Source organism: Dermacentor andersoni, chromosome 1 (genome assembly GCF_023375885.2).
Source record: "Dermacentor andersoni chromosome 1, qqDerAnde1_hic_scaffold, whole genome shotgun sequence".
In the NCBI taxonomy this organism is placed as follows: Eukaryota; Metazoa; Arthropoda; class Arachnida; order Ixodida; family Ixodidae; genus Dermacentor; species Dermacentor andersoni.
The window spans coordinates 225703483-225729958 of record NC_092814.1 but is presented as its reverse complement, the minus strand read 5'-3'; the positions used below and the strand labels follow the sequence as shown (position 1 = coordinate 225729958).

Here is a 26476-nt window from a genome sequence, read left to right as displayed (position 1 = left end):
AACGTGCTGAGAGTGGGGCAAGCCTCAACCATACACTGCGTTGCTCTGAAAGGAAACTATGCCTCGCTATGGGGCCGTCATCAGGGCGACAGCTATGACACTGATAGCGGGCTTCATTCCTGTTCGGGGCGGATGCATTTCGGCCCGCATAGTGCAGTGAGAAAAGTGTGTAGCGGCTATATTTAGCAGCCTAGGCGCGGCGCATAGCCGCAATGTGCAGTGCCGTACAGTGTTCTGGTTCCCAGAATGAAGGACTGCCGGCACGCCGACGAGACGTGCGGAGCTCATTGAGGACTAACCCTTGAGGGCCAGCTCGCGCCGAAGAAAAATGCCGGCGTCCATTTTGGTAATTGTCGCGCTCGTTTTCTTCCCCCTTTTGCATCACGCAGTTGGACGGCCAGCAGCGTCTATTTTAAGAGCGCGAACAGCTATATCGCGACTTGCGCGGAGGTATAACGCGCACCTCGGCCATGTACGAAGGCGTTTAACCCGTTCACTCTGCGCAGCTCCGTCACAATTTGGGTGGGCGCAACAACGTCTTCCCCTTTCGCTGAATGCTTGCTCGCTGAGCTATAGGGCTAGAGTGCGCGCCTGCTCCCTTGTTGGGAGGGCGTGCGCTCTTGTTTGAGCCATCCGAGCCCTCTCCATAACTTCCGCGGGGCGGCGTGTGGCGCCGACGTGCTTCTCCGGCCATGTACGCATCCTCATATGCATACCTGTGAAGCTGAACTCGCCACGGGCGAAGGTGAATTGCCGCCCAACGCCACGTTCTTTAGTTCGCCCGTTGTTTTACTTCACGACCGGCGGTCACTCGCCACGGTCTTGTAATGAGTCTTTGCACCGAACAAGGTCACGCATTGTCCAATCTATTTCATCGTCTCCTTCCTCGAATGCAGTTGTAACGCAGAATAACGCCCTGTTCAGTCACGAGACCGCAATCTCGACGCATGGCTTTCACCAAAGCCGGGCCGCTGGGTTAAACGCGAGCGTGTTCAGTTCGAGTGACCCTTCACCCTTCGACCCAAAGGCGCCTTTTGTGAAGTGCGAAGTGCGGCAGGTGCCGTCTGCTTTTAGCACGGTGCGTAGGCTGCCGGTACTTTCATGGACACGTCGTAGTCACGCATTGGGAGCCCCAGAAACGGAAAACGCGAGAAACCTAACCGAAATAAGTACGTGTACGAGCACTGTGCGTGACCTCCCTGTATAGAGCCGCTCGTTGGTAAGAGAACACAAAAGTGTGCGCTCGACGTTGTCGATCAGCGGCCATCCGCATTAAAGGTGAGCGTACTAGGATCCTTAATTTGGCAACCCTCACGCTCTAGATGGCTCGTTCAGTCGTCAGAGCTGATCAATTGCAATAACCTTTTTCTGACCCCGGTGGTATTTGTAGTACATATCAATACCAAACACAATAAACAAAGGAATATGTAGAAGCCCACAAGGTAGAAGTGTTTTTCACGATATAAAAGAAAAAGAACTGTCATTTCACTACTGCGAAACGATGAGTCAACGGGAGACAATATGAATTCTTCAAAAAGCAAACATCCTAATTGAAGTGGAGCCTTCTTTTTTCACGAAACGAAATAACACAATACGCCCCACTCCTTTATTTTTTTGTATTTAGCCTGTGCTTCTATCTTGCTAACTAATCTTAAATGTCAACGTATTTTTTGTTAAGACAAGAAATGTGAGCCACATGTAGCAGGCTCCACATGCCCCGAAGGTTCCTGGCTGAATCCTTCAAGTGCAATGGCGCACGCCCATAAAAAAAAAAAGAAAGTACAAGGGTGACCCTAGCACGTGTCAGCATTGTGCCACTTATCACGGTGGTGTTGACATCACGTAAACCTATATTTCGATCAATAGCCCATAGCTTATTTTTAATTCGTGAAGTATATATGGCAGAACTTTAAAAAAAGAACGAAACCCGCTGTGGTTGCTCATTGGCTATGGTGTTAGGCTGCTGAGCACGAGGTCGCGGGATCGAATCCCGGCCACGGCGGCCGCATTTCGATGGGGGCGAAATGCGAAAACACCCGTGTACTTATATTTATGTGCACGTTAAAGAACCTCAGGTGGTCGAAATTTCCGGAGTCTTCCACTACGGCGTGCCTCATAATCAGAAAGTGATTTTGGCACGTAAAACCCGTAATTTAAGAAGAAAAGAAGCGTGTTTTTTTTCGCATGTATAGTACGCCCACGCAATAGATAGATAGATAGATAGATAGAAGAAACGTGGGGTCCACCACAAACGAAAAATCTGGTGCGCGACAGCTAGCAGGACACCACAGCTTTCTTGTCAGGACATCTCACATACATTTACAATGTGTACCTGTTCGTCGCAGATGCTTTCCTGGCGTCAATTTCTGTACTGCATGGAACAGCGACTCTAGCAAAGCATCCAATTCTCTGCTGACTCATTTTTTTTCTCTTTTTTCTTACAGCGAAGCTGTATATGTCTAGGTTCTGGAAAAAATTGCGTGCGTCTGTCGAGCCTTGTAGATCGAGAATTTCTCTCCATACGTGGTCCGATCCCGAAGGTAGTGCAATACCGGGCTGACCCACGGCGGAGTTGCAGCAGGCTTTAAGCACTCCACCAACTTGCAAAAATAATAAAAAAATAAGTTTAATATCGTAGGCCCAAATACAACCCGTATCAAATATTACGCTGATAAGAACAGATACTATACTTTGAACCGCGTCGGCCATGTCTACGTTCGCACCACCCTCTCTTTGTCGGCGTTCCAAGCGCTTGCATATCTCCTTTCCTTTCCTTCCACTCTCCCGTGGTGGCGGTGCCGTAGGCGTGCTGCCCACCGGGACCGCGAGGCGGAAAGAAATGCGCACCGTCCATGTGGTCCCGATACCTCAAATTAGGAATATATTTCACTGGAGCAACGGCCAGGTTTCAGAGGGAGTTTGTGGGGAACCAATTTTGTGTGGCCTGTGTTGTGTGTGGCCGCTTCTGGTTTTCGAGTGACCTCAACACCATTATTGCACTGCGGGACGTCGACCGACGCACGATCGCCTTGGCTACGGTGAAGCAGTGTGTGCCCTCGGAGTGCGGTGGGGTGCTTGTCTGTTCTACGTGCCGGCATTCATTAGTGAAAGGCGTCGTGCCGCGTTTTGCAACAATACTTGGATATGTATACTACCCCGTGCCTCATCACCTTCTGAGGCTCAACATCGTGGAGGAGCGGTGTTTGACGCACGGTAAAGGACAGTTCGCCATTAAGGGGCCCACATACACAGCTTCGCTGGTCACCTTCACAGAGTAGAATGGAACTGAAATTTTTTATTATTGATTTGATGGTATTCGAAACGTTGGGAACTATCATCGTCGGTATTTCCACATTTCGTTGTCATATGGACAATATAAATGAAATTAGAAAATTATAATATAACACGCGCACAGGCGCACGCACGCACACACACACACACACACACACACACACACACACACACACACACACACACACACACACACACACACACACACACACACACACACACACACACACACACACACAGCACGCACGCGCACACGCACACAATGACGAGCATTTAAGCGTCGACGCGCTTGAATGGACGACAAATATAGTGGAATCCTTAGAAACAATGCACACTTAAATATGTACAATTGAAGTAGAGCTGTCAAGAAAACGCTGGAATACATAAAATAGGAATCAATAACAAATACAGGGGCTGCCTCGAGACGCTTGCACTATAATAACATAAATGGACAGCTATGACAAGCCATTGGTAAAAACCATACAAGCTGATTAATGCCTATAGGAAAGCAAGAATAAGGAATAAGGAATAAGCAAGAATAAGTAAATTAATATATATTAATTTACTTATTCTTGCTTATTCCTTATTCTTAACCCCAGAATATAGAAAAACGTACAGAGAAAATAGTAGGGGTGAGCGAACATTCGAAACTTTCGAATAACGAATCGAGTAGTGTCCTATTCGATTCGGTCTTGAAATCAGATGGTGACTATACGTAAATGGCGAATGTTTTTCGAATACATTTCGAATATTTCAAAACGTCAACTGCGCCCACTTCAACATAACATTGGAGAAAAGGTACAGTAAATCCGCTCCTCCCCCCACCCCCCGTCCCCCGTGGCATTGTACCGACATAAAACGTGAGAACTTCTGTAGGGGGTAGGCTACGTCGCTTAGGTAGCCATACTTTAAAGGCTATACAGCGATCATTCGTACTCTCTGAAGAGTCGTGTACATGCGAATAACATAATTGTTTGCTCCATTTATGTTTTAATGCATAAGGGAAAGAGGAAGAGAAAGAAGTTCGATGCCCGAGGCACCAAACCAAACCGAACTGGTGCTCTGAGCTTCTCGCTGTTATCCATTTTCTTTTTACGACTTCGCCGTTTTCGTGAGAGTTATTTCATCAAGGATGAGCAAGACGACGCTCCCACGACCACCTGAACAAGGTCAGTCGTCTGCTTCATCGCTCATTTTTGGACGACGTGCCTTTGGAAGCTCGGACCAACTCGATTCCTGGGAGAGCTCAACCCCGGAAGTCATGGACTCTTAACAGCGAGTACACCGTAGCTATGGGCCGCCGTCTGAAGAAGCTGCGCCTTATGTCGACTAAGACGATTTCATCGAATCATAGTGAGCAATAATCATTCATGGTTTCTTACGTGCCGCTCTGGACGTCACACAGCATGAACTCTTCAGCAGGCAGTTTCTGACCGAATATTTTGAAAGCGTGGCCCCTGGGCAAATCAACGAGATCAGGATCAACGCTCTAGAGAACATCCTGACACTCTGAATGTGAAAAATTCCGCAATACTGGAAAAGTTACCGATCAATCCGCAGTTAAGTGCAATCCCCGTCCGCCCCTTTTTTACTTAGGGGTAGGACACAACGACTGGTGTGATTTCGAACGTGGTGCTTGAAATAAAATATGCGGACCTCAAGAGTCTTTTGATCTCATCGGTGCGCATCCTTGAGATTGACCGCTTAAGGAACTCCCGATGTTTCAAGTTAATATTTCCTTCTTCGACACTACCAGCGTCTGTCAAAGGGGGCTACGTGATACACCGTGTACGACCATTTGTTCCGAGACCTCTTCAGTGCCGGAAATGTCTAAAGATAGGACACGTGAGCGCTGTTTGTAGGAGTGACGGGTTTTACGTGCCAAAACCACTTTCTGATTATGAGGCACGCCATAGTGGAGGACTCCGGAAATTTCGACCACCTGGGTCTCTTTAATGTGCACCTAAATCTAAGTACATCGGTGTTTTCGCATTTCGCCCCCATCGAAATGCGGCCGCTGTGACCGGGATTCGCTCCCGCGACCTCGTGCTCAGCAGCCCAACACCATAGCCACTGAGCAACCACGGCGGGTATGCGGCGGAGAACACAATACCGCCGACTGTGATGTGTCTTCATTTAAATGTCCCAACTGTACTTGCTCTCACCCAGCGACTTCGAAGGAATGCCCGAAGATTAAACAAGAAGCTCGTAGTCTTAGAAAAATCTTCACGTAAAGCGACCGCTCAATCTGTTCGCCAAAGTGACCAACATTCGTGAAAGAGCGCCACACCTCTGCCTGTGCGTGCATCGAGGACGGTAACCGCGCCTACTGCTAATTCAAAATTGGTTGAGAGCACGCAGCGAATATTCGCCTCCACCGGCTGATACAGACACGGAATGGCCTTTGCTGCCCTCTAGGCACACGGCCATGACAGCGGGCCCTAGTGGTCCTCTGCATCAAGAAACCAAAAATGATAGGGCCGTTGAAACCGGTGACACTACGGGCAAGCAAGGAGATGGACACAATGAGAAGGAAAGTGTTCAGAAAATGCTGACGCACCTAGTAGAGTCAATGGGCGTGATTCTTGGCGGTCTCCAGAATCCGGCCACTAAAGGTGCCCTGCAGGTGCTCGCCGTACTGGAGCCGCTTATCGAAGCTCTTTACATGCTGTAAAGCTTTTGCTTGGCGCCTGTGCTGCTCACGCAGGGGAGGCCCACACGCAAGCTTCGGCTTAGCGCCTTTATCACTACAGACAAGATATGGAACCCGGTAGTGGCTTCATGGATGATATTTCTGAATGTTTATAACCAGAAGGTTGAACGCGTGCTTTCATAGTTGTGCATTCCTCTTTCTATGCCATCATCATCCCTCATCACACCTTAATGTCCCCGTTCCCCCTCCCCCTGTGCAGAGCAGCATGCTAGAGCGCGTTAGTTCAGGCCGACCTCTCTGCCTTCTTTCAAATAATTTCTCTCTCTCTGTCTCTCTTTAATGCATAAGCATTCGTTGACGAGTACCCCAACAAACTCTATCAGTCACGCGAAAAGGGCGATGCCTTGTATTTGCACAGAACTTTCATCGTTATAGTAGTGTCAATGGAGACGATTGGTTGCATTATAAGCGATAAGGAACAATTGAAACCAAAAAACAAATTTATTAGTGTTAATTTTGTTAGCAAAATCGTGTTCGTAATGCGAAAAGGGTGACACGTACCTTGCTCATAGGGATACGTATGGCTCCATAGAAAATACATGGGGAAGCCTGTAGTAGGGGTGGGCCAAGTGAAATTTGGAGGTGGGGCAACTTGAAATTTGGGGGTGGGCCAACTTGATATTTGGGGGTGAACTAACTTGAAATTTGGGGGTGGGCGAACTGAAATTTGGGGGTGGGCCAACCTAAAGTTTGGGGGTGGGTAAACTGAAATTTGTGAAACAATATCAAAAGCCAACTAACAACTGAGCCAATGAATGCTTACGCATTTGTAAAGAATGTTCAGAATTTCTGTACAATTTTTCATAAACAACGCTTCATAACGTACGAGGGACGCTCCGAAGGTAAGTTTCGTCATTTATTTTAGCACAATAACTTTATTGTCAAAAAACAAAAATACACCGTTGCATCATGAATTATACACCTTGCGCTATTTTTCCACATAGTCGCGACCGTTAAGGGGACGGGGTTATGTGAACCTTCAACAGCGTCGGCTTGGAGCTCGAACCAGGTTGACCATCGGAGAGGGTTCGGCAGGGAAGACGGGATGATGTAAGAACAAATAACAGAAGTTTAATACATCGTTACGGGTGAGCGGTGCGCTACAACAGAAACGAATATAAAAATGTTCAGCATGCGTGCACCTGCATGCAAGGGCAGAGATGATGCGACCGCACGTGGCGGCTCGCTGGCTTTCTGATGCCCTCCACCATCTGGGCATCCTCATTCTCTGCTGCCCCCTGGGGGAGGAGCTTGTCAGGACACGTCGGGTCAACCCACACAGAGGGGCACGGGAGGGTATCCACTCCTTGGCGTAGACGGGTTGAGCGTTGTAAAGAGGGGAGTAGGATTTGCCCATTCCACGCATACTCCTGTCGCACACACCCGACGGGCAAGTCTTTTCATGTTGACGAGCGTGACAATTAGGTACGCCATGTCCCAGGCGTTTGACATTTGTTCCATTCATTGCCGCACAAAGTGAACCGCAAGACAAACGACATCGAGACCTTTGTTGTCGTGTGCAATGTGCTTGAAGAAACCAATCTGGTAAAACTCGGTGCCCTGAGATGCAAGGAATCGTCGCACAGCCTGCTCCGCCTCAGCATTGTTTTGGAAATGACGTCCCGAGAGTGCGGCTTTCAATGCAGGGAACAGGTGCACCCATTCATACCGGATAACAGGGCACACTTCCATTGGCGACCACGTTGTCCGCACACTTCTGTCTGCCATCGTGATTTGTACTCGAATAACCTCGGGCACCTCGACCTCCCCGACAACCCCGACCTGCTGCTACTCCCTCTTCCTCGGCGCTCTGCGCACGCGTCATTCCTTCTTCGCTGACGCTCCTTCCTCCGTTGAACCAGCGACGGGCGTGGATTCTTATGGCGATTGTTTGTTTCACCTGGTGTACCATCCTTTCTTTTAAAAAATAACGAAACTTACTTTCGGAACATCCCTCGTACTGTGTACAAATGACAGAAACTTGCTAACTTTAAGAATATTAGGATGTGAACAACATTTTATAATTACCGCGATAACAGCTATTCATTATTCGAAAATTATTCGAAAACTCTTGTACATTCGATTAAGTTCGTTTGTGGCACTATTCGATTCGTATTCGATTCGGTCTCGAAAATCACCATTCGCCCACCCCTTGAAAAAGTCGTCAGTAGTCAGGCGCACTGCCACTTGGTTAAAAAAGATTAAAGTTTCTAGAGTTTTTCTTCGCGCTTGACGGTCATTCCATGTCCCAAGAACTTTTCCTACAGCAAAAATACGGTCATCAAGAGCGTTCAGTGTCGACCTCAAAGCGGTCCTTTGATATTTATGAAGACGGCAAGTCAGGAAACCGTCTCTACGTTCTCCCATAAGTGACTGCGGATTTGATCCACCGCGTGGTCAACCATATCCTGTTCTTGTTAGCTAACGACGATTTCTTTCCACACGATGACCAAATAGAACGAATGCGCCTTGTTAAGATGCGTTTGTCTTGATTCCCTAACGTCCGTTTCGAAATGGCTGATCATCTGTAAGAGTCGTTAAACGGGCACAAGGAAGAGACTAGGCTCACGAGTGTTGTTTACGAATTTCCATGGTGTTGTTAGTGGAGCTTTCGTAAGCTGTCATACGCCGCAGACGGCCACATTACTTAGGAGACAAACGACAGCATGCACTGCTCGATACGGCAGAAAACATGCAGACAGTTATTGAAAATACTTTTGGCTTATTTCAAAGCATCAGTATAACTCGCGAGGGCGTTTAGGGGGTGATTAATTCAAAAGGGCACTATAAATGCCTAGTAGTGCTGGGTTCGTCGTGGATTCATGTGGCGATCACCATCATCAACAAATCCACTGAAAAAGGAATGCCTCTCTCAATGAGGTGGGAGAGGCATTCACACATCACGCGATTGGCTCTGCGCCAGTTATTCAAAGTTTTAACGCGGAGTTCTCGTGATTTTTCTTTATTAGAGGCGGACAGCGAATGCTTAAAGAAAGAAGGGAAATAAATCACGCAGTAACTCCTCTGGGAAGCATATACTTAGACAAGCACAGAGCCACTGGGCTATGTGGAGAGGAGAAAGTGGCGCAATGCTTGCGCATCATCATCAGCAGCAGCAGCAGTGGGTGTAACCAGGCTGATGATGATGATGATGATTCGCAAGCATTGCGCCACTTTCTCCTCTCCACATAGCCCAGTGGCATTATCAAAGCTATGAGACTAATTCATCCGGCGAGTACAAACGGCAGCGCTGCGGAGACACGAACTGGTGCGGACGGGCCGCAAGAAGTATGGACGACGCAAGCAAAGTACTGCGGGTGGCGGCGCCAGGTGCGCTGATGACGTTCCGATCATTATAATCGTTATCACTCTTTAGTGCCTTATCAATCCGCGTCGATCCATTCTGAACCGTGACCAAACGTACTCCGCCGGCGGCACTTCCGCGCTGACCGCGCCTTCAAAGCTATCTGCGATGCCTACAGAGTGCCGACTGCTGATCGCTTCGCGCCCTGTGTTCTCGCCGCTTACTTAGCGTTGAAGATATACGCGTGGGCCCCTATCTTGGAAGCGATCTGCGAAAGTGGCTGAGTGCGGCGTCTGCTGAGAGCCCCGTGAGCACTGTGTTCCAGCCGATTCGGTGGCGTTGAAGCGAGAGGCAGCACGAAGGTGAATTTGCTCGCTGCTGCGGGCACTATCTTGAAAGCGGTCGTCTTGCGGGACGGACGGTTTTCTCGTTGGGTAAGCATAGAAATCTGACGCATTTAAAAAAGCACACTGACATAATTGCCACATTCAACACGACCTCAATGTGATTCGGGCGCGTGCATGCTCTGACCTTGTGCAGATGGCGCTACAAGGAAAAAAGAGACACAGGCATCGGTAACAACGCAGATACTGCTGGCATTTCTTCATTGACTCAAACGTCTTCTTCTGGACAGCACACGGTTAGGGGCGGGTGTGCTGACCGAGTGATGACAGCCATGAGGAGAAGCATTACGGCGCCTGGGTCATTTCCTTGCGGGTGTTTGCCACACCTGTCTCGAAGAAGTCTCCTTTCCGGCTCACTAGCTGCCTATATTTGCGACGTCGCGCTTAGAAGCTGCCGAGCCAACTCGACTTTCTGAAAGCCCAGTTCGCGCTGCACTTTCCCTGCTGCGGTGTCAAAACTGCGGAGCGGGCCGCGAACCGTGACGCTGAATGCGGCCACAGTTGTGGTTCGCTACGCCATTAGCGAGATCGTTAACCCGAGGAGGTTCATTTTTTCCGGTCAGCTGAAGTCGAACGCAGACCTTCTCGCACAGGTCTTGTTCGTGAGCTAAAAGAAGGAGGCAAATGAAGTAAACTGCTAGGCCGGTCCTGCGCCATAGGAAGACCACATGGAAGAGCCCCTGGTGATTGTCTTTCCGCACTGCCGAGCTGCCATGTCTTCTTTGCTTGTTTGTTCCCACAGTAGAAAATAGCAACACGATAGTTCATCTCCAGTGCACAGAGCTCCATCACCAGTAGGTGTCCTGAAAGCGGCTCTCTCGGAGCACCTTTCGAGCAGAACGCAAAGCCGACACATTTCGCGGAGAATAGCAGAATAGTGCGTTATTGAGTGGCTATGTAAGTGTCCTTAGATCATTTAGTAAACTGTATAACACTTAAATAGGGTGTGCTTGTGCGTGTGTTTTGCTAGACAAAGGATCAACATTATCTGGACTGTGGAAAGGCATTCTAGAAAAAATCCTGGAGCGAACCGCTACCGTCGTCGTAACGTGCACAAGCAATTACGCAATCGAAACACCAGCGCGATATGTGGGAAATTGTGAGTCCAAATATAAATATCAAGACAAGGCAAAAAAGAAAATTATTTTCCTTGTGTGCATATAAACTGTCTTTAATACTGTTGAAATCGACCGTTGAAGTCGACTGCTGCTGAAAAACCGATACGTTATCCTTGTCCAACCGTGCACCTATTAAAAAAATGAAAGAGAGCTCTAGAAATATCTTAAATAATGCCCCAAAAATCTCCTTTACAATTAGCAAGCGCAGGAGGCTCGTTTTGGATGGTTATCATTTCACGCCGCCATGTCGTAATGTTGCGTTTGGAGCGGATCGGTATTGCAACGTGTGAAATAACACTGATTCAGCCCGCCAGTGTTCTACGGCGCAATTACAGGTGGTCTCTTTCAAGGAGACTGGCATGTACTCAAACGGCCAATTACAGTAAGAGCGCATTCATTGTGAGAAGTGACACAGAACTTTCTTAGGCTCCTAGCTGAGAACGAAGAAAACTGCGAGATATAAGCTGTCTTTGTTTATAAATAGTATTTAGTATGTACGGTTCTGTTTTAGTTCCTACATTTTTTTATTATTGCATGGAACAGCGAGTGCAGTTCGACCTGTTCACATGGATTACCTGAACAGGCTGACATTACCAGCAGGACTAATCGCACTGCCTAAGTAGCCAATTAAAAATAGTGCCTAATTAGATTTTAATTATTCTATTTAGGGTAAAAGTTGGAATTGTGAAATTGAAGTCCTGCAGTTTTGATGCCATGCCTGTTTAGCACAAACCCAAAGCTCAGCACCAACTTTCGGGATATCTGTCCTCAAAATCTGCTGAAGGACGCATTGTCGCTCCAGCCGGAACTGTTAGAGGGACGGAAATCTGGAAAATGGTGCTAGTTTTGGGATTTATGCTAAGCGGGCATGACTTCACCACTGCTCGCCTTCAGTTACTCAATCGCAACATGTGTCCTAAACAGAATAATTAAAAAGTAATTACATCTAAAGGAGTCCCAAGATTCTCTTTAGCTGACAAGGCATTACACATTCTCCCAGAGGTAATGTCTGCCCCCCCCCCCATGTATATATATATGTATGTATATATATATTCACTTTTGTTTCGTGCCCATGGTGATCAAAGGTGTTGAGGGTTCTCAGACTCTAAGTAAATCAAACAAATTACGCAATCCAAATTATTACGTAAATTTATTAACATTGGGTGAACAAGGGAAGCCCAGCCCAGAGTTGAAATAGCAGAGTGTAGGTGCAAGCCAGTTGGTGATTCCTCATTTTGGGAAGTTACCGCAAGCAAAACACGAGACTCGAAGAAAGGGACAACACGAAGCTTCGTGTTGTCCCTTTCATCAAGTCTCGTGTTTTGCTTGCGGTGACTTCCCAAAACCAGAGTTGACGTTTCGACAAGGGGTTTGTCTTCGTCCGAGCAAGAAAAATAATTTCGTTATAGATAACCTAAAAAAAGAAAGATAAGTAAACAATGCAAGGTAATTTCGTTCACAAGGATAAAAAAATGCGGCCGAACCAATCTCACGATGAATGTCGGTAAAGAGGTTCATTGAAGAGCGACACATACCCAGTTGCAGATACCCAGTGACCCAATTGGCATCAAAGAGGTTTATTGAAGTGTGGTAGATACCTTGTTTCACATACCAAGTGACCCAAGATGGGGTGAAATAGGTTGAAGAGTGGCACGTAAGCACTGGCACATACCCAGTAACACGAGTGATATGAGCGGCGCATACCCAGTCTTACATATCCGCATATCCGTGACGCACGTTGACTCCACAGTTTGTTTCGATCCCGGTTCCCTCATCACGTCAACCCGATGTTCTAACCATTAGACCATGGACTACCCAGTTACCCATGTTGGCGGGAACACGGTTATATACAGACACAGATAGACTGCCACCGAAAGTGCGTCAAGCACTGTAAGAATGGCAGTCCAATAAAATGTAACTATCTATGTAAGTTGATACTCGCCATCGCTACAGTCATTTATCAAGCCATTCAATCGTGTCCCGATAGTTCATGCAGAGTTACTCATGTCACAGTGTGAGTTGACCTTCCTGCTGCACTCTGTACCCCGTGACAAAGTACCCTTTTCTTCCATCGAGCCTGTTTGTGATGCCGCGCTTTTCGTAAGATTTCACAGCGACATGGATGGAATTTCATTTTTAATACGGTAGCATTCTTGGGGTTTTTGACAGGCTTTCAGCGTTCAGCGTTCGCAGGCACCGACGTGCTACGCTTCTCGTCTCGGAGGCCATGCGCAGACTTCTCAGCAGCGCCACTAGATGGGGCAGCGTGTACAGAAAAAAAAAAGAACGCGAGAGTGCAGCACGGTTGCCGCATGACGCGTTTCTAAGCGTTCGCACGCACCGGTGTGTCATGAATTTCGGAGGCCATGCGCGGGCTTTGCGGCGGCGGTGGTGCTAGCACCGCGCCGAGTGTTCTTAGGAAAGCGCGAGAGAGGAGTCCCGCTGCAGTTCGCGCCTCATACATAACTCGTTTTGACGGTGACAATACGTTATGTCGCTATATTGATTCAATGCTAAACGCACTGCCGTCGACAGTCATCGCGAGATGGGTTCCACCAAATATTTTCCCACATTCATATACAAAGGAGCTGCTCCTATTCGTGTGCAACGTTTGCACGGGCGCTTGTGTATAATAATGGGGTTTGGAAGCTGCTTACCATCGAGAAATGAAGGTGTGTTATAACATATATAGCTTGATAACTATTATAAAACACTTCCGGGCAGGGTTGTGAACATGGTCGCTGGCTAGACTACCTGTCGTATTGGCCGTATTTCGGTTGGGGCGGAATGGAAAAACGATCGTGTACTTATGTGTAGATGAACATTGAAGAACCCGAGGTGGTCTAAATTAACGCACTATGCCTCCTCTGTGGCACCTGTTAAGGTTCAGATAATGCTTTATTTATAGAGTCCTTCATTTTTGGGGTAAAACCAACAATTCCCGATTTTTTTTTCACCCCGAACAAGATTTATGAAAATCGTGTTACACCCCATATGTCCCCGAAGTTTTCCTTTTCGTAAACGATAATGATAAAAGCATGTGTTACGAAAATAATTAATTTTGCCCACCTATTATGAGCAAGTGGTCAATATGCAGGATGTCCTAGCTAACATTAGAGTTTTAAAATATGCGATTGCCACGTAGCTGGAAAAAACCAAGGTAATGTTGTTTGCCGTCGCTTTCAGATACTCAAGTTAATTTTTCATTCCGTCTAACTAGTTAATTAATCTTAATTAATTAATCAACTTCTCAAATATTATAGTTAGATGAAGAGTGTCAATGAGAAAATTGTAGAGCGACATGAAAAACTCGCTGATACAGCTTTCTTTTGCTCAATACGTGCTAAATAAAAGTGTTTTTCCGAACGTTAAAGAAGCCCGCGAATACACGCCAAGTGCCTCGGGCAAAAGTCGCGCGGCAGTTTTGCGTGCATTTGCGGTCGACTATCACGCTCGGAAAAACACTTGTTCTGGTTTTGCTCATTGTTTTCGCTTAACACTAAAGTGAAAACTGGCACATGCAAACACAAAACGTATATTCAGCGTCTACCGACGTTGAGAGAAGGATATAGCTTGTTGCGTTCTTGTAGCTTCGTTTACATGAATACGATATTGATGCGTTGCATCGCACATCCCGCACGACGCATATATTTCAACGGTGGTAATGCGCTAGGAAGCGAATTATCGCAGCGCTGACGTTGTTCTGCATTTCAAACGGTAGATGTGACGTTGACAGGATACTTACCTAACTACGTTACGTTCAACGATGGGCAACTGTCGCAAGAGCGGAACCAGTACGACGACAACCATGAAAGGCACGGCAGGTCTAGGGTGGACGCAGAAATGTTCCCACTGCATATGAATCAATCAGAAATCAAGGGTGAAGAGCGCAGTGCATTTTATCCATCGTTAAGGCAGGTCGATTCATAGCTTTCTTTTCCTAGGTCTCACATGCTGGGTAAATTCTTGCCTCCGTCTCACAAATAGTACTAGCATGCGCTGTCTAAGCGCTATCATTCTAGATTTAGGTATTATTACCGAAATATAAATTTTCCTTTCGTTTTAGAGCGCAGCTCTTATAGACGCCCGTTCCTGCGGCGAGCGGCGTAACCGAGCGAACGAGCACGTAACCGAGTGAACAAGGAGGGTGCACGACGATGGCTACGAGATGGCGCCAGGGTAGCGCACGTCATCTGGTAGATTTGGCGGAGGCGGCTGCTGTGAATCGAGCCACGCATCACCCATGCACTGCCTCTCGCGATCGCCAGATTAGCAAGGCACTCGCGGCACACTTCGCTCCGTTTGCAACGTGCCGCACGAGACATATTGTCGGCGCCAGCCAATATATTGCGAAATGAAAACACGTATACAGCTGCGCTCAAATTTCACATAAGCAAGTATCGTAATCATGGGTTAAATTTTTCAGCGCATAATTCCGTGTGAACAAAAATGTCCATTCTTTATTCTTCGTAGTTTCTCCTCGCCTGTGGCGCTCTCCGGTTGAGCACGAGGTGGTGCGGGTTCGATTCCCATTCTCGACGCCGCCATTTCTAGGAAGGTGCTTTTGTGTGTAAATCTCGCTTAACACTATGCGTCGTCCCAGTTACGCAACCGAAGCTTTGAGACCTAAAAGCCCATTAATCAACGTCCGTCGCCTTTTGCGGGACGTTATAAGCATACTCACTCTTTGTCTTTCTTTTAAGCTAATAGCTGTAAAAGATTATATCGACCTCATTCTTCATTATCGGACGTTTTAACTCGCAACCACCGTTGCGAAAGGACGAAGCTCGTTACCTGCGGTGTGCGTAACGCTCAATGTAAAGCAAGAGAAACGCACGGCGAATGAGGAGGAGGTGGAGCAGGGCTTAGGAGGTGGAGGTTGGCGTATAGACGTTGGCGACTATAACCGCAGGCTTTCCCAATGAAACCAGTAAGCGCCTGTGCCCATCCGTTTCCATGGCCGCTCGCGGGCTGACTGTCGGGGCTGGCAGCTGCTTCCTTTTTTGCTCCACAGACAAGGCCGCACGCTTGTGCTGCGGAGCGGACGCGCACGTATACGTGTCGCTTCTCGCGAAGCGCGTATACCCGGTGGCTCGGGTGTCCACGCTGTTGCTATATAAAAACCCCTTCGGCGCCCGACCCTTTCCCGCCTCCGGCCATCCATGCGTGCGCGACAACAAAGCAAATGCGATGGACGGCGGCTGCGACGGAGAAAAAGGAAGTCGCTGAAGATATCGCACGGATGGCCAACACGCGCTGAACGAGCCACGCCGTGTGTGCGGGAAGGATGCAGTATACCAGCCCCTGCAACGCTCGCGCCTTCCCTATAACACGTTGCGCGAGTACGGCTCCCTCGCCCGAGGTTGTTTATGTTTTCTTCTCGTTCAACGAGATACACATGCTCGCATGTCCAGAATACGTCGGCATATCATATACGCATACGGCATGCACAGCGGGAGGGTGATCGCGAACGGGTTTTCCTGATATTTAGAAACGGGCGGAAGCAACAAAACAAGGGAGAAAAAAAGCCACAGAATAGCGCCAGGCCGTGAATGACAACGCGGAAAATAACAAGAGAGAGAGAGAAAAGAGAAGTAGCACACACGCGACGACGTCCCGCGCCGGATAACGTGGCTCGTTGACTGAGGGAGGACTGAGAAGCGTGACCAAGTCTTGTTTCTCCCTCTTGCAGCCACATTTATATATATATATATATATATATATATATATATATATATATATATATATATTCAGTCTGATGCTCAAAGAAGCCTCGTGCGATAAAAAAAAAAGATAGAAAAAGCGCTCAAGTCAGATAAAGTTCACGCCGCTTAGTTGCGTGCGAGACGCTCACTATTCGCTTTCCCGATGGCGCATTTATACATGGTTCGCGCGCCCGCACGTTGGCGCCTCGGAACAGTGGTGCACGGGTCACAAAAAAGAAGGGCGGCAATACGATGTTCTTTGGGCACCGATATGCGGCTTGCGCGAATGCGTGCAGCCGTGCTGTATGCATAATAAGGGCAAGCAAGAAGCTCAACGCTCCCGGTAGGAAGGAAATGCTACACTGTAAACGGAAATCACTCCGAGGTGGGAATATACTGCTTGTCCTCTAGCGAACCCCCGGTTCGGAGTTTATTATGCTCCGTATGATCGGAGTAGAATTTTTACTCCGTACGAGCGGAATTTTTGCGTGGAATAATGGGAGTTCTTTTTCTGTCTGTTCTTTATTTTTTGGTTTGCAATTGACGGAGTTTTTTCGAGGTGCAACGGGAGTATAAAAAGAGGCATCACGTGAGTTTGCGCGAACATGTTTACATGCAGAGGCTACTGGTCAAATTTCGAAATATGCACACGAGACCGCGTCAAATTCGACGAAACAAGTCATTGAAAGCACATATATCATGACATACATAAACATTTCAGAAACGCCCAATGCAGAAATTCGAAAGACATCCCACGTAGACGCGATACTCAAGAAGCGACGGTGCCAGTATATATAGCCACGATACTGTGTGCCTCGAAACCGCCTAGGGAGCAGCTGGGCTGTTTTCAGAATTACGACTCGCATGCTCGTTCATACGAGATCTGCCTCTCTGAAATTAACAGAATACCTTAATCAGCACAAAACTGTTAATTCAAAATAGTGAGAGAGAAAAAGTTAATGCGTAATTTTTCAAAATTATCATGCCATTGTGAGTGCTGAAGCGACTTCGCACACTGCCGGCATTCGCGGCCAAAAAGTAGTGCGTTAGCTACAGTATGCAAGAAAAATGTAAGTGCATGTGCTGCATAGCAAAATTAAATTTTGCGATATAGTGGTAGCGTAGCAAGAAATTATTACGTGTGAGCATGACCCGCAGCAGCCGACGTAACACCGAAAAATGCGCAGTCATACATTTTATACACCGCACTACTTCCTCTGCGTCCAAGCAATCTGTCTCGGTTGCGAAAAGGAGCTACATCGCTGATCTGTCGAGTGAATCCCTAAACTCGGAGCCAGCAGGCATGCGTCTAAATCAGTGTCTCGGATAGAGCGTAATGTTAATGCAATATCGGAAGCAACGACGTGACCAAAACCTATATGCGCGATAACAATTCGATTCACATCGCTCAATAAGAAGCTTTATTTTCAGTACGCATACTTATGTCCTACCGTTTTTCTTCGGGCGAGGATATCCGTTCACAGATACATAAAAACAGTTGCTTGCACTCCGGTCTTTCTCACTGGCAACACAGCACCACAACGAACTTGGGTTACGCCATTCATGGGCGACTAGCACGGATGTCGTCGCTCGAACAGTGGCTGCTGTTGCCATTGCTACGCGGTCCTTTCAAACACTACACTGGACGTTGTCAGCATGTACTCAAAAGGACGTAGAAGTCGCATTTCACGTACTGAAAAACACAAGACAGGGTGACGCAGCACGAAAACACAGCCAGAACGTGAGCCGACAACACGAGCCAGTGAGCAGCTTCCAGGTATACCTAAGCCTTTTTCCGCACTTGAAAACGTGGCTCTTGCAATCATCGTTGTCAGCAAAGTGATCACAGCTAATGTACCTGAAGCTGAGATACAGTGAGCTTCAGGCATGCCTATAACACTTTCTGGAAGGAAATACGGGAAACAAATTGACGAGACGCTGTCACGGAACGACACTTCACACACGTAAACAAACCGTCAGCCATGAGCACTGCCCGCTCCGCCGAACGCGCCCGGTCGCTGGCGAGGCGCACAGCCTCATGGGAAGCGCCACGTGACCAACCTGTATCGGCGGAGGGGAGTTTTTTAAAACTCCCTGTCGGAGTTTCACGGGAGAACAAGATTTTTAAGCGGAGTAAAATCGCGTCATGTCGCCTTAATACTCCCGCAGCTAGCCAGCGGAATGAAACGAGGGAATGGCCCTGTTTTGCTCCCATACATCGGAGTAAATATTAGAGGAGGGGAGGTTTGGGGCACATCACCTTTTAAAAACTCCCAGGTGGGTTTATTTTCGTTTACAGTGTATCCGCTCAGCTGCCTCGAAGCTGCATTTGCAGGATTTCTGAAGAGCGTGCCAAACTGACGGTTTTCGCTTTCGCTCGATATAGCTCGCACAAAGCAAGCCATACAGGCGGCGCTCGTTCCGAGTGCCAGAGGCGTCGTTTCTCGTATAAACTCGCATCAAGTCGGCGCCACGCGAGCGCTGCGGCGAGTGAACGGAGCACAGCATCAATCAACGGTAAGAACTCTGTCATTCGCTGAGATGAATCTAGTTTTCGCTAAGAAGATTAACAGGGGCATACTTTTGCAATATGTATTTCTAAACGAGCGAAAGCAGGGAACATTATTAACTGCTAAGCAGGAACTGCTCTGTAGCCTACGATAGGAAGGGGGAGTGATGATTGCGTATATTTATAGGGTGTCCCAGCTAACGTTAGGCAAGCTGTTATAAGAATGGAAGAAGAAAACACGCGGTGCAACGTACGGTTATAAGACCTACGGTGTTCGTTCATTAGACTTGTGACGAACGAACACCTTAAGTTTTATAAGTGTATCTCGAACCGTGTTTTTTTTTCTCCATTCCTTTTATTATTTTAACAGCTCGGCTATCGTTAGCTGGGACACACGGTATACATCACACCAGCATCCCGTTAAAGCCAAAGCGAAAGCTGTTTCGCGTCTCAGCGACGTTCACTGGTATGTTAACACACTGTCATCGTTGCGGAAATAAAAGAACGGGAAGCTTCCAAATTTAGACGGAGAAGCTGAGGACGCATCAGCCATTTGGCCGTTGCTGTGACGACATAAAACAACGCGATGCCACGAATGTCCCTTAGTTCACCTTTTATACGGCACTAAGGTCGCCAGTCCGACGACGCCTACACTTCCGACTAGCAGATGTCCCCAAGCATTGGTACTGATTGCGGTCTCGTATACAACGCAGCCTATTCGCGAGTGCAGTCGCGTGCCCCCGACTGTGGCAGCTGGGTGAGACAGGCTGCACAGCTGTACTGCGCCCCTGGAAGGCTAGCAAGTCGAATTTCCCGGATTTCGTAACCTGTATGCTGTGACATATGATATAGTTGTGGTTATCGTTATGGGTTTTTTCTACTGTTCTTTTTTGTTTTTTTAATTAGGGCGGATAAAATTCGATTGCTAGTTTTAAAACGCGAAGCCGGATAGAAATCAGGGCTTTTGTTTTCTGGCATCCCAAATTAGGAGATTTTCTGGTAACATTCACAAACGATTAGCACAGGCAATAGTCTCTTTTTGGTAGACACAAATGTTTCGGGCACAGACAAGTGAAATCGCTCAAAGCAACATATAATGACAAAGAGAGCTGCTCGCCATTTATGTTACAAACTAATCTATACAAATCCTCGTTGGCAGGCGTACATTTTTAAGGAAACCACATACGCAAAAACACGAAATAGATATGTGTTTGACGATTCCTTCTTTGCCTGGATTCTTTTTAACAAAGAAAAAAATGCACAAATTGTAGTAGATACGTGCATGCTTCGCAAGGGTTTTGATGCTTAAAATTCGTTATCTTACAGGCCCTTGTTGACGTACAATATAATTTGCACGTTGAGAATTTCTCTGTTCATCCTAGACACGTCGGGCCTTTCAACACACCTCTGTTGGGCCTCACAAGGTCACGTGTGCCAGCAGCACTGCAGAGAAACGTCCGCGCGGCGGTCGGTTCCATGACCACCGTGTATGCCCCCTGCGGGAAACGCGCTGCGTGTCGCAAAGCGGAGAGCGTTCATTCGCCATGTAACATCCACATTTAATGTTTCCCTCTTCGAAAAGGCGGATCTTCGGGGAGAAATCAGGTTGAGCCCGACTTCGATAAAACTTGCGCGGCGTGCAAGAAAACAGTGGTTATAGAGTTTTATCCAAAAACTGAAGGACCCTAGTGTTAAGCGTGTAAATCTACCTCTTAACTCACTCCAGTTACTTTGATCAGAAGCGTTATAAGGGACACCGATCTTAGTTGCTGCGGTGCAGGTGGTCCCTTGCATTATTGTTGCATATTCCAGTTTGGTTGGGATATCAAGTATAAGGCAAAATACCAATTCATGACTTGAATAATTAAACAGACATTCAGGCCGGGATGCCATGGAAACCTTCGAGTTGAAGCGCTGGCAGCGCAAGCACAAGTGTTAACGCGGAAACCAAACGTTGCGTTGCGAAATGATAGATCAAGTTCCCACTGTATTTTACATCTTCGCGAAATAATTCGTGCTGTTTATTTGTCCTTATTTACTCCTTGCGCGAAACCTTTCAAACCGCAATGTAGAAAGTTCTGGACGAAGACTGGACTGCGAACATCGCAGCATTGTTGGACCATCGCTCTGAAATCGATGACCTTAGGTATGAATTAATGGTCGGTGGAGAGTGCGGTTTTCGAGGACAAGAAAAAAAGAGCGTGCTTTTGAAGCGTCACGCTTTGTGCAGGATTTTAACTCGAACAGTGTTGATTGCTTAAGCGGAAGACGTCATTTATATGACAGCGTAACACGGCGAAGCCGCCTTTCTGTGGTTGTCGGAAGGGCCCAGACCAGGGAGATAGAAAGGAGGTGGAGAGATGACAGCGGTGGTGCCCGTGACCATTTGTCCGTCGTTTCTCTGTTCGGCATGATATGTGCCTAGGCTGGCGGTAAGGGGGTGAGAATACTTCGGCCGCCTCTACATTCGCTCCTCGTGCACGTTCCGATACCTCTTGAGAAGTCTTTCGATCCGCTGGGAACCAGCCCTGCTGCGCTAGCACTGCGGCGACCGTTCGCTGTCGGTGTCCAGGAAGACGCGACTTCCTCCGAGGATGCGAACAAAGCGCCGCGCATCGCTGCAACGTCACGCGAAAGGCGTGCGAAATGCGCGCTTCCGGCATTGTTAGCTGTTTCTCGAGATATTGGCCTCCCTGTTGCATCGCATGTGCTGCGCTGGTCGACCCCTCTGCCTTTCACTTAATAAATGCTTTCTCTCTCTTCCCTGTTTGCTTTATGTGAACATACTGTCCTAAATGCCAAACGTGCGCTGAAATCAAATTAAAAAAAAAACATATAACAAAGGGGCGCTAGCACACACAATCGCGAAGCGACTACAAGTCGCTTCGCGATTGTGTTTGCTAGCACCCCTTTGTTATATGTTTTTTTTTAAATTTTTACTGCTCATACAAATTCCGTTGTAATCCCACACCTACGGAGCACGGTGCTTCTTCGCTGAAGCTGCAATAAATGTGATTGCATGCAACGCTGATTAGCGGCAGCTACGGGACACCACTACATTTAATGCATTTCGTCTCGCACGTGTTATACAATCTCTTCCTATTCGGTAGATGCGCAGGAAATCGCAAAGACACATTTAACTGACGAGAACAGCATACGTCCTTATTAGGTAGCCAGCGAAAAAAAATCCTAGCTTTGAGACAGCTGCCGCACGAACACCTCAGCTATTCACTATATACTATATTAGCTGTCTTCACTGCATGCCCAGGGGATGTCAAAAATACGCTCGAGAACAAACGCGTGCTTATTTCTCTATGTCACACAGGCCCGTGTAAAGTCCCGTGTAACTGGCCGTGAACATGGCCAGTTTGTTTAAACGTGAACGCGTTTCTGAGAATTCGTTATCGTAGGGCCTTCCACTCCGTGGTGTTATATGCTCAGCCAAGTTTTATGCCTACAGTGAACTCGAGAATGGGCGCCCCGTCGAGGAAAGGATGAGCCAACATTTTTTTTTAATGACGTTCCCTGGGATCTAATGCCAGGGCTGCGTTGTTATATGGCTCAGAATAGAAGGATTCGAGGAAAGAAGAAATATCGTCAGCCTAGCAGGGATGGCGAAATTGCGTGCAAGCTCGATATATTCCTACTGCAGACCGGCACAAATAAAAAAGCAGCGCACCCTGCCGCATACAATACAAATCCTTTGTCGAGGTGGCACGTATCGTCGGCATCTGCCTCTACAGCAACGCAGGACCACACGAAAGAAAAGAAGGCACTATCATACACACGCCAAAATGGAGAGCTAGATACGAAGCAAAGCACGTACGAGCAGAACGTTGGCCGTGCACGGTCCGAAAAAGTAAAAAAAAAAAAGGAAAGAACCAGGAAATAGGGAGAAGGGAAGGGGAGACTCTTTGTCGAAAAGATCTTGTTTTGCGTTCTCGCTTCACGCGGTCAAGGAAACGCACGCCTATCACAATATCAACAACAAGAGGCCCAAGCACAGAAGTGGCTGGCTCTCTTTTTGTCCAGCCGTTCAAACAAACTTGCCCCCCTTTCGCCGTCCGCTAATAAGGAAACACTTTCGAGACCTATATACATACGTGCTACGTACCTACGGTCCACGTGCATGTCGAGTCTCTCCTCCCGTAGCGTGAATTGACGGTGCTGTAAAATTTTACGAATAGCCTGAGGGGTGTGAGCGAAAGATCTAGATCGACCGGTTCGGACATTTCCGAAGCCGGTGCGGCAAGCAAAACGCAGCTGGGTCGTTTGCTTTTATTTCTTTCTGGCCACCTATTCGCATTCCCACTGCTTTCCGTTTCTTTTCTCATCCACAATGTCCTGATTATTGCCTTCATTTGCAATAATGAGGACATCTTTTGTGTAAAGGTAGCTTTTGGGCAGATTTTGTGTAAACTTATTGGCCCAGAACAAAATAAACAGCCTTCACACGCCGCGTTCTGTGGTAACCTTGTGGACTATTACGCATTATTTTATATCCCATATTTAAAATCTAGAATATATCAGTCATCCAAAACTCTCTTCCAATAACAATTTCCATGCTTGCATTGTCAGGTTGAAAGCTTGCTCAACTACAATAGAGCACAGAAAATATCCTTCAAGAAATGCTCAACGTATCTGGCTAATGATTAGTAGTGATTAACGTATCGTGCCAAGAAGGAAATAAACCCGAAAATAAGTCGAGTGAAGATATGCGCATGGACGTCCCATCTATCTCTTCAGTTTGGGCCGTCTTCTCAACGCATCACATTGCGCCCCGGGAAATCAATCAAGCTTTCTTTTTTTTTTTTTTTTAAATCTTAGATGTGAGCAAAGCGGTAGGGCGAGTGAATGAGGACAGTGAGAACATTTTTTAGCTAAAAGAGGGCACTCGCATCTCGACGACCTCTAAACCACACGCAACGTCGAGGTATGACGTCGACGCTCCTGATCATTACTCCCGCGAGACGATCAGGATGACAAAGAAAGCTTGCTGCAGAACCTGCGGCAGCGCGCGACTTACCCGGTCCGCGGGTTCTCTAGAAAAAGAAATGCACTGGTACAAAGAAAGGTCCCGGGGGTGTCCGAGGTTGCGGGGTATGCGTGGGCCGCTGTATGCCTCAGGTCATCACTATGTGCCCTTCCTTTAGTCGCGGCTCTTTTCGTGATCACCGCGCGGCCTACTTAGTGCAGGGCTGCGCGCGCAGTAACACTGGGATCTTTGTCCTCGCTCGTACTTCTCAAATTATACACAGAACAGGCCAAGAGCGGAGAAAAACAAACTCAGTTACTTGTTCGTGCCTAGTGGAAGAGGGCACGATATAGGAACCGGATGAAAGAAAGCAGCACTCATCGAAGCGCCAGGTCGTGAGTCGACGCAAAAAAAAGTTGTGGCAACAAAAGCAGAAGGAAAGAACGTGTATGTGATGCGTATCACCTTGGACGACTACTTCTCCAAGAAAATATGCGCGCGAAAAGTACAAAAAGAAAACATTTCTTGGATAATTTACTTCTTATTCATAATTTGCTCTCCCGCTCGACAACAGCGTTGCTTGTTAATGAGCGGTTGTCTTGCGATTTGCTGAAAACGTCGTAGTCTAAATATTCGTTTTGGTGCCGTAAAAAACGGTTGAATGTTGCTTCGCAGATTTAAAAAAATGCACCGACTTCTGGATGTAAGCCGGTGCAACAAAACTCGACTCAACTTAACACCACAGTTGGTCCCCTGATACTGGTTTCACGTGTTCCCATTAAGCTCACATGCTCGCACTTTTATGTGCTATGATACCACCCACGTGCACCCTACTTTAACTCAATAGCTTCATCCGTGCTATTGCATTTCTCTTTTAGCGCTAGACGCGCTCACTATGGCAAACTGTTGCATAGGGATTGAGAGGTGGATGCTCCTGCTGTAGGATGAGTCCATGTCGTCAGGCTACTTCGAAGTAGGCAACATCTGGAACTGTCACGACAACCATCAGTCAATCAAACGAAAGGAATGGATGTGTAGCGTGACACGAATGCAAAATTATCATAAATTATAGTAGAATATTGCTAACTAGATGATCGGTTCATGGGGTTTAACGTCCCAAAGCAACTCCGGAACTGTGAGACAAGCCCTATTCGAGGGCTCCGGATTAATTTGAACCCCCCGGGGTTCTTCAACGTGCAACTAAACTTAAAGACACGAGCGTTTTTTCTTTCTTTCTTTTTTTTTTTTTTTGCATTTCACCCCCCTCGAAATGCGGCCGCCGCAGCAGGGAATCCAACCCGCTAGACCTCTTTCTCAGCTGCAGAAGGCATGGATAGCCACTCAGTTAGCGCGGCGGGTCGATAACATCGTTCACGTAACAATATTACAGGCCATCCGTGAACGTCTCAAAAAATGAAGCGAAAACACGGGGAAGGTGGGAGATGGAAATTCAAGACGATGAGCAAAACGAGGACAATGTGAAAGCAGGAGCCAACGTTTCGACAAGTGGAATTGTCTTTTTTAAGGCCACATATGCTTTCCTCGGCATAGTATATATATGTAGGGTTCTTCTAAAGGGGATATGGGTAAGGCGGGTGGGTGAGGCAACACGACCGAAGGTGTGTTAGCGGCGAGGGTGTAGAATTGAAAATAAAGGGGTGCTGTGCACGCGGCCAGTGACACGGTGTCATGCACACGGCCGTGTCACCGGCCGTGTGCATAGCGCCGACCGTGGCCACACGTAGGACTGCTACCACGTGACGCAGCGCTGGCACAAGCGCGTCCGTGGAACTTTGTTTTGTTTCCCGCTCTGTGCAAGCGCCAGGGCAGCCCTGCGAACGTGCACCGCAGACTTTTCTCTTGTGGACGCAGTGGCCGACTCGAACGGCAAGCCTCCGCCGGGCATGCTTCAAGGGAGCGTGGCCGACCTCGGAAACTTCGACGAGTGCCTGGACGTGGTGGTGCGCGATTTCTACGGCGACGTCGACTTTACGGGCCAGTACTGCAGCCTATTCGTGAACCCCAAAGGTGTCCCGTTCCTGCGAAAGATGATCGCCAAGTTCCAGGAGCAAGGCGAGATGATGGTACGCCTATACCGCTACTCGTTGCTTGCAACCGAGCGAGAAACTTGTTGTCCAACGACCGGACAGAGAGAGCATGTTTCTAGGCGGACCACGCGCCTATAGGCTGAATTCCGCTTTCCTTATAGGTTTATCCACCGTGAGCGGTTGCTTAACTAAGGCACACAGTTGTGACGTATGCTGGTTAGCTATACGGAGCTTACGCGAGTGACAAAAAAAAAGTGTCACCTTAAATCTCGGACACACACTATAGCGTCTTAAGCGCGATGCATTACTAGCAAGCCACCGTTTGCTTCACTACAACTTATGAGCAATTTTGCAGCGCTCACAAGAATATTGACCACAAGATGAGGAGAGAAACATAGCGATTTTTTGT

General features: G+C 47.6%; 1 protein-coding gene and 1 non-coding gene across 2 annotated transcripts in view; one reads left to right on the top strand and one right to left on the bottom strand.

Moving 5' to 3' along the window:
• LOC126547962 (nose resistant to fluoxetine protein 6-like) overlaps positions 1-26476 on the top strand; it is an 89428-nt gene that overhangs the window by 26831 nt on the left and 36121 nt on the right. Inside the window, exon 4 of the mRNA XM_055063258.1 lies at positions 25892-26103. Within this exon, the coding sequence (XP_054919233.1) occupies positions 25892-26103 (212 nt within the window). The remainder of the gene's footprint in view (positions 1-25891; positions 26104-26476) is intronic.
• LOC126548662 (U2 spliceosomal RNA) lies at positions 2519-2709 on the bottom strand. The gene has a single exon (XR_007603008.1). It is a non-coding gene; the product is annotated as a U2 spliceosomal RNA (small nuclear RNA).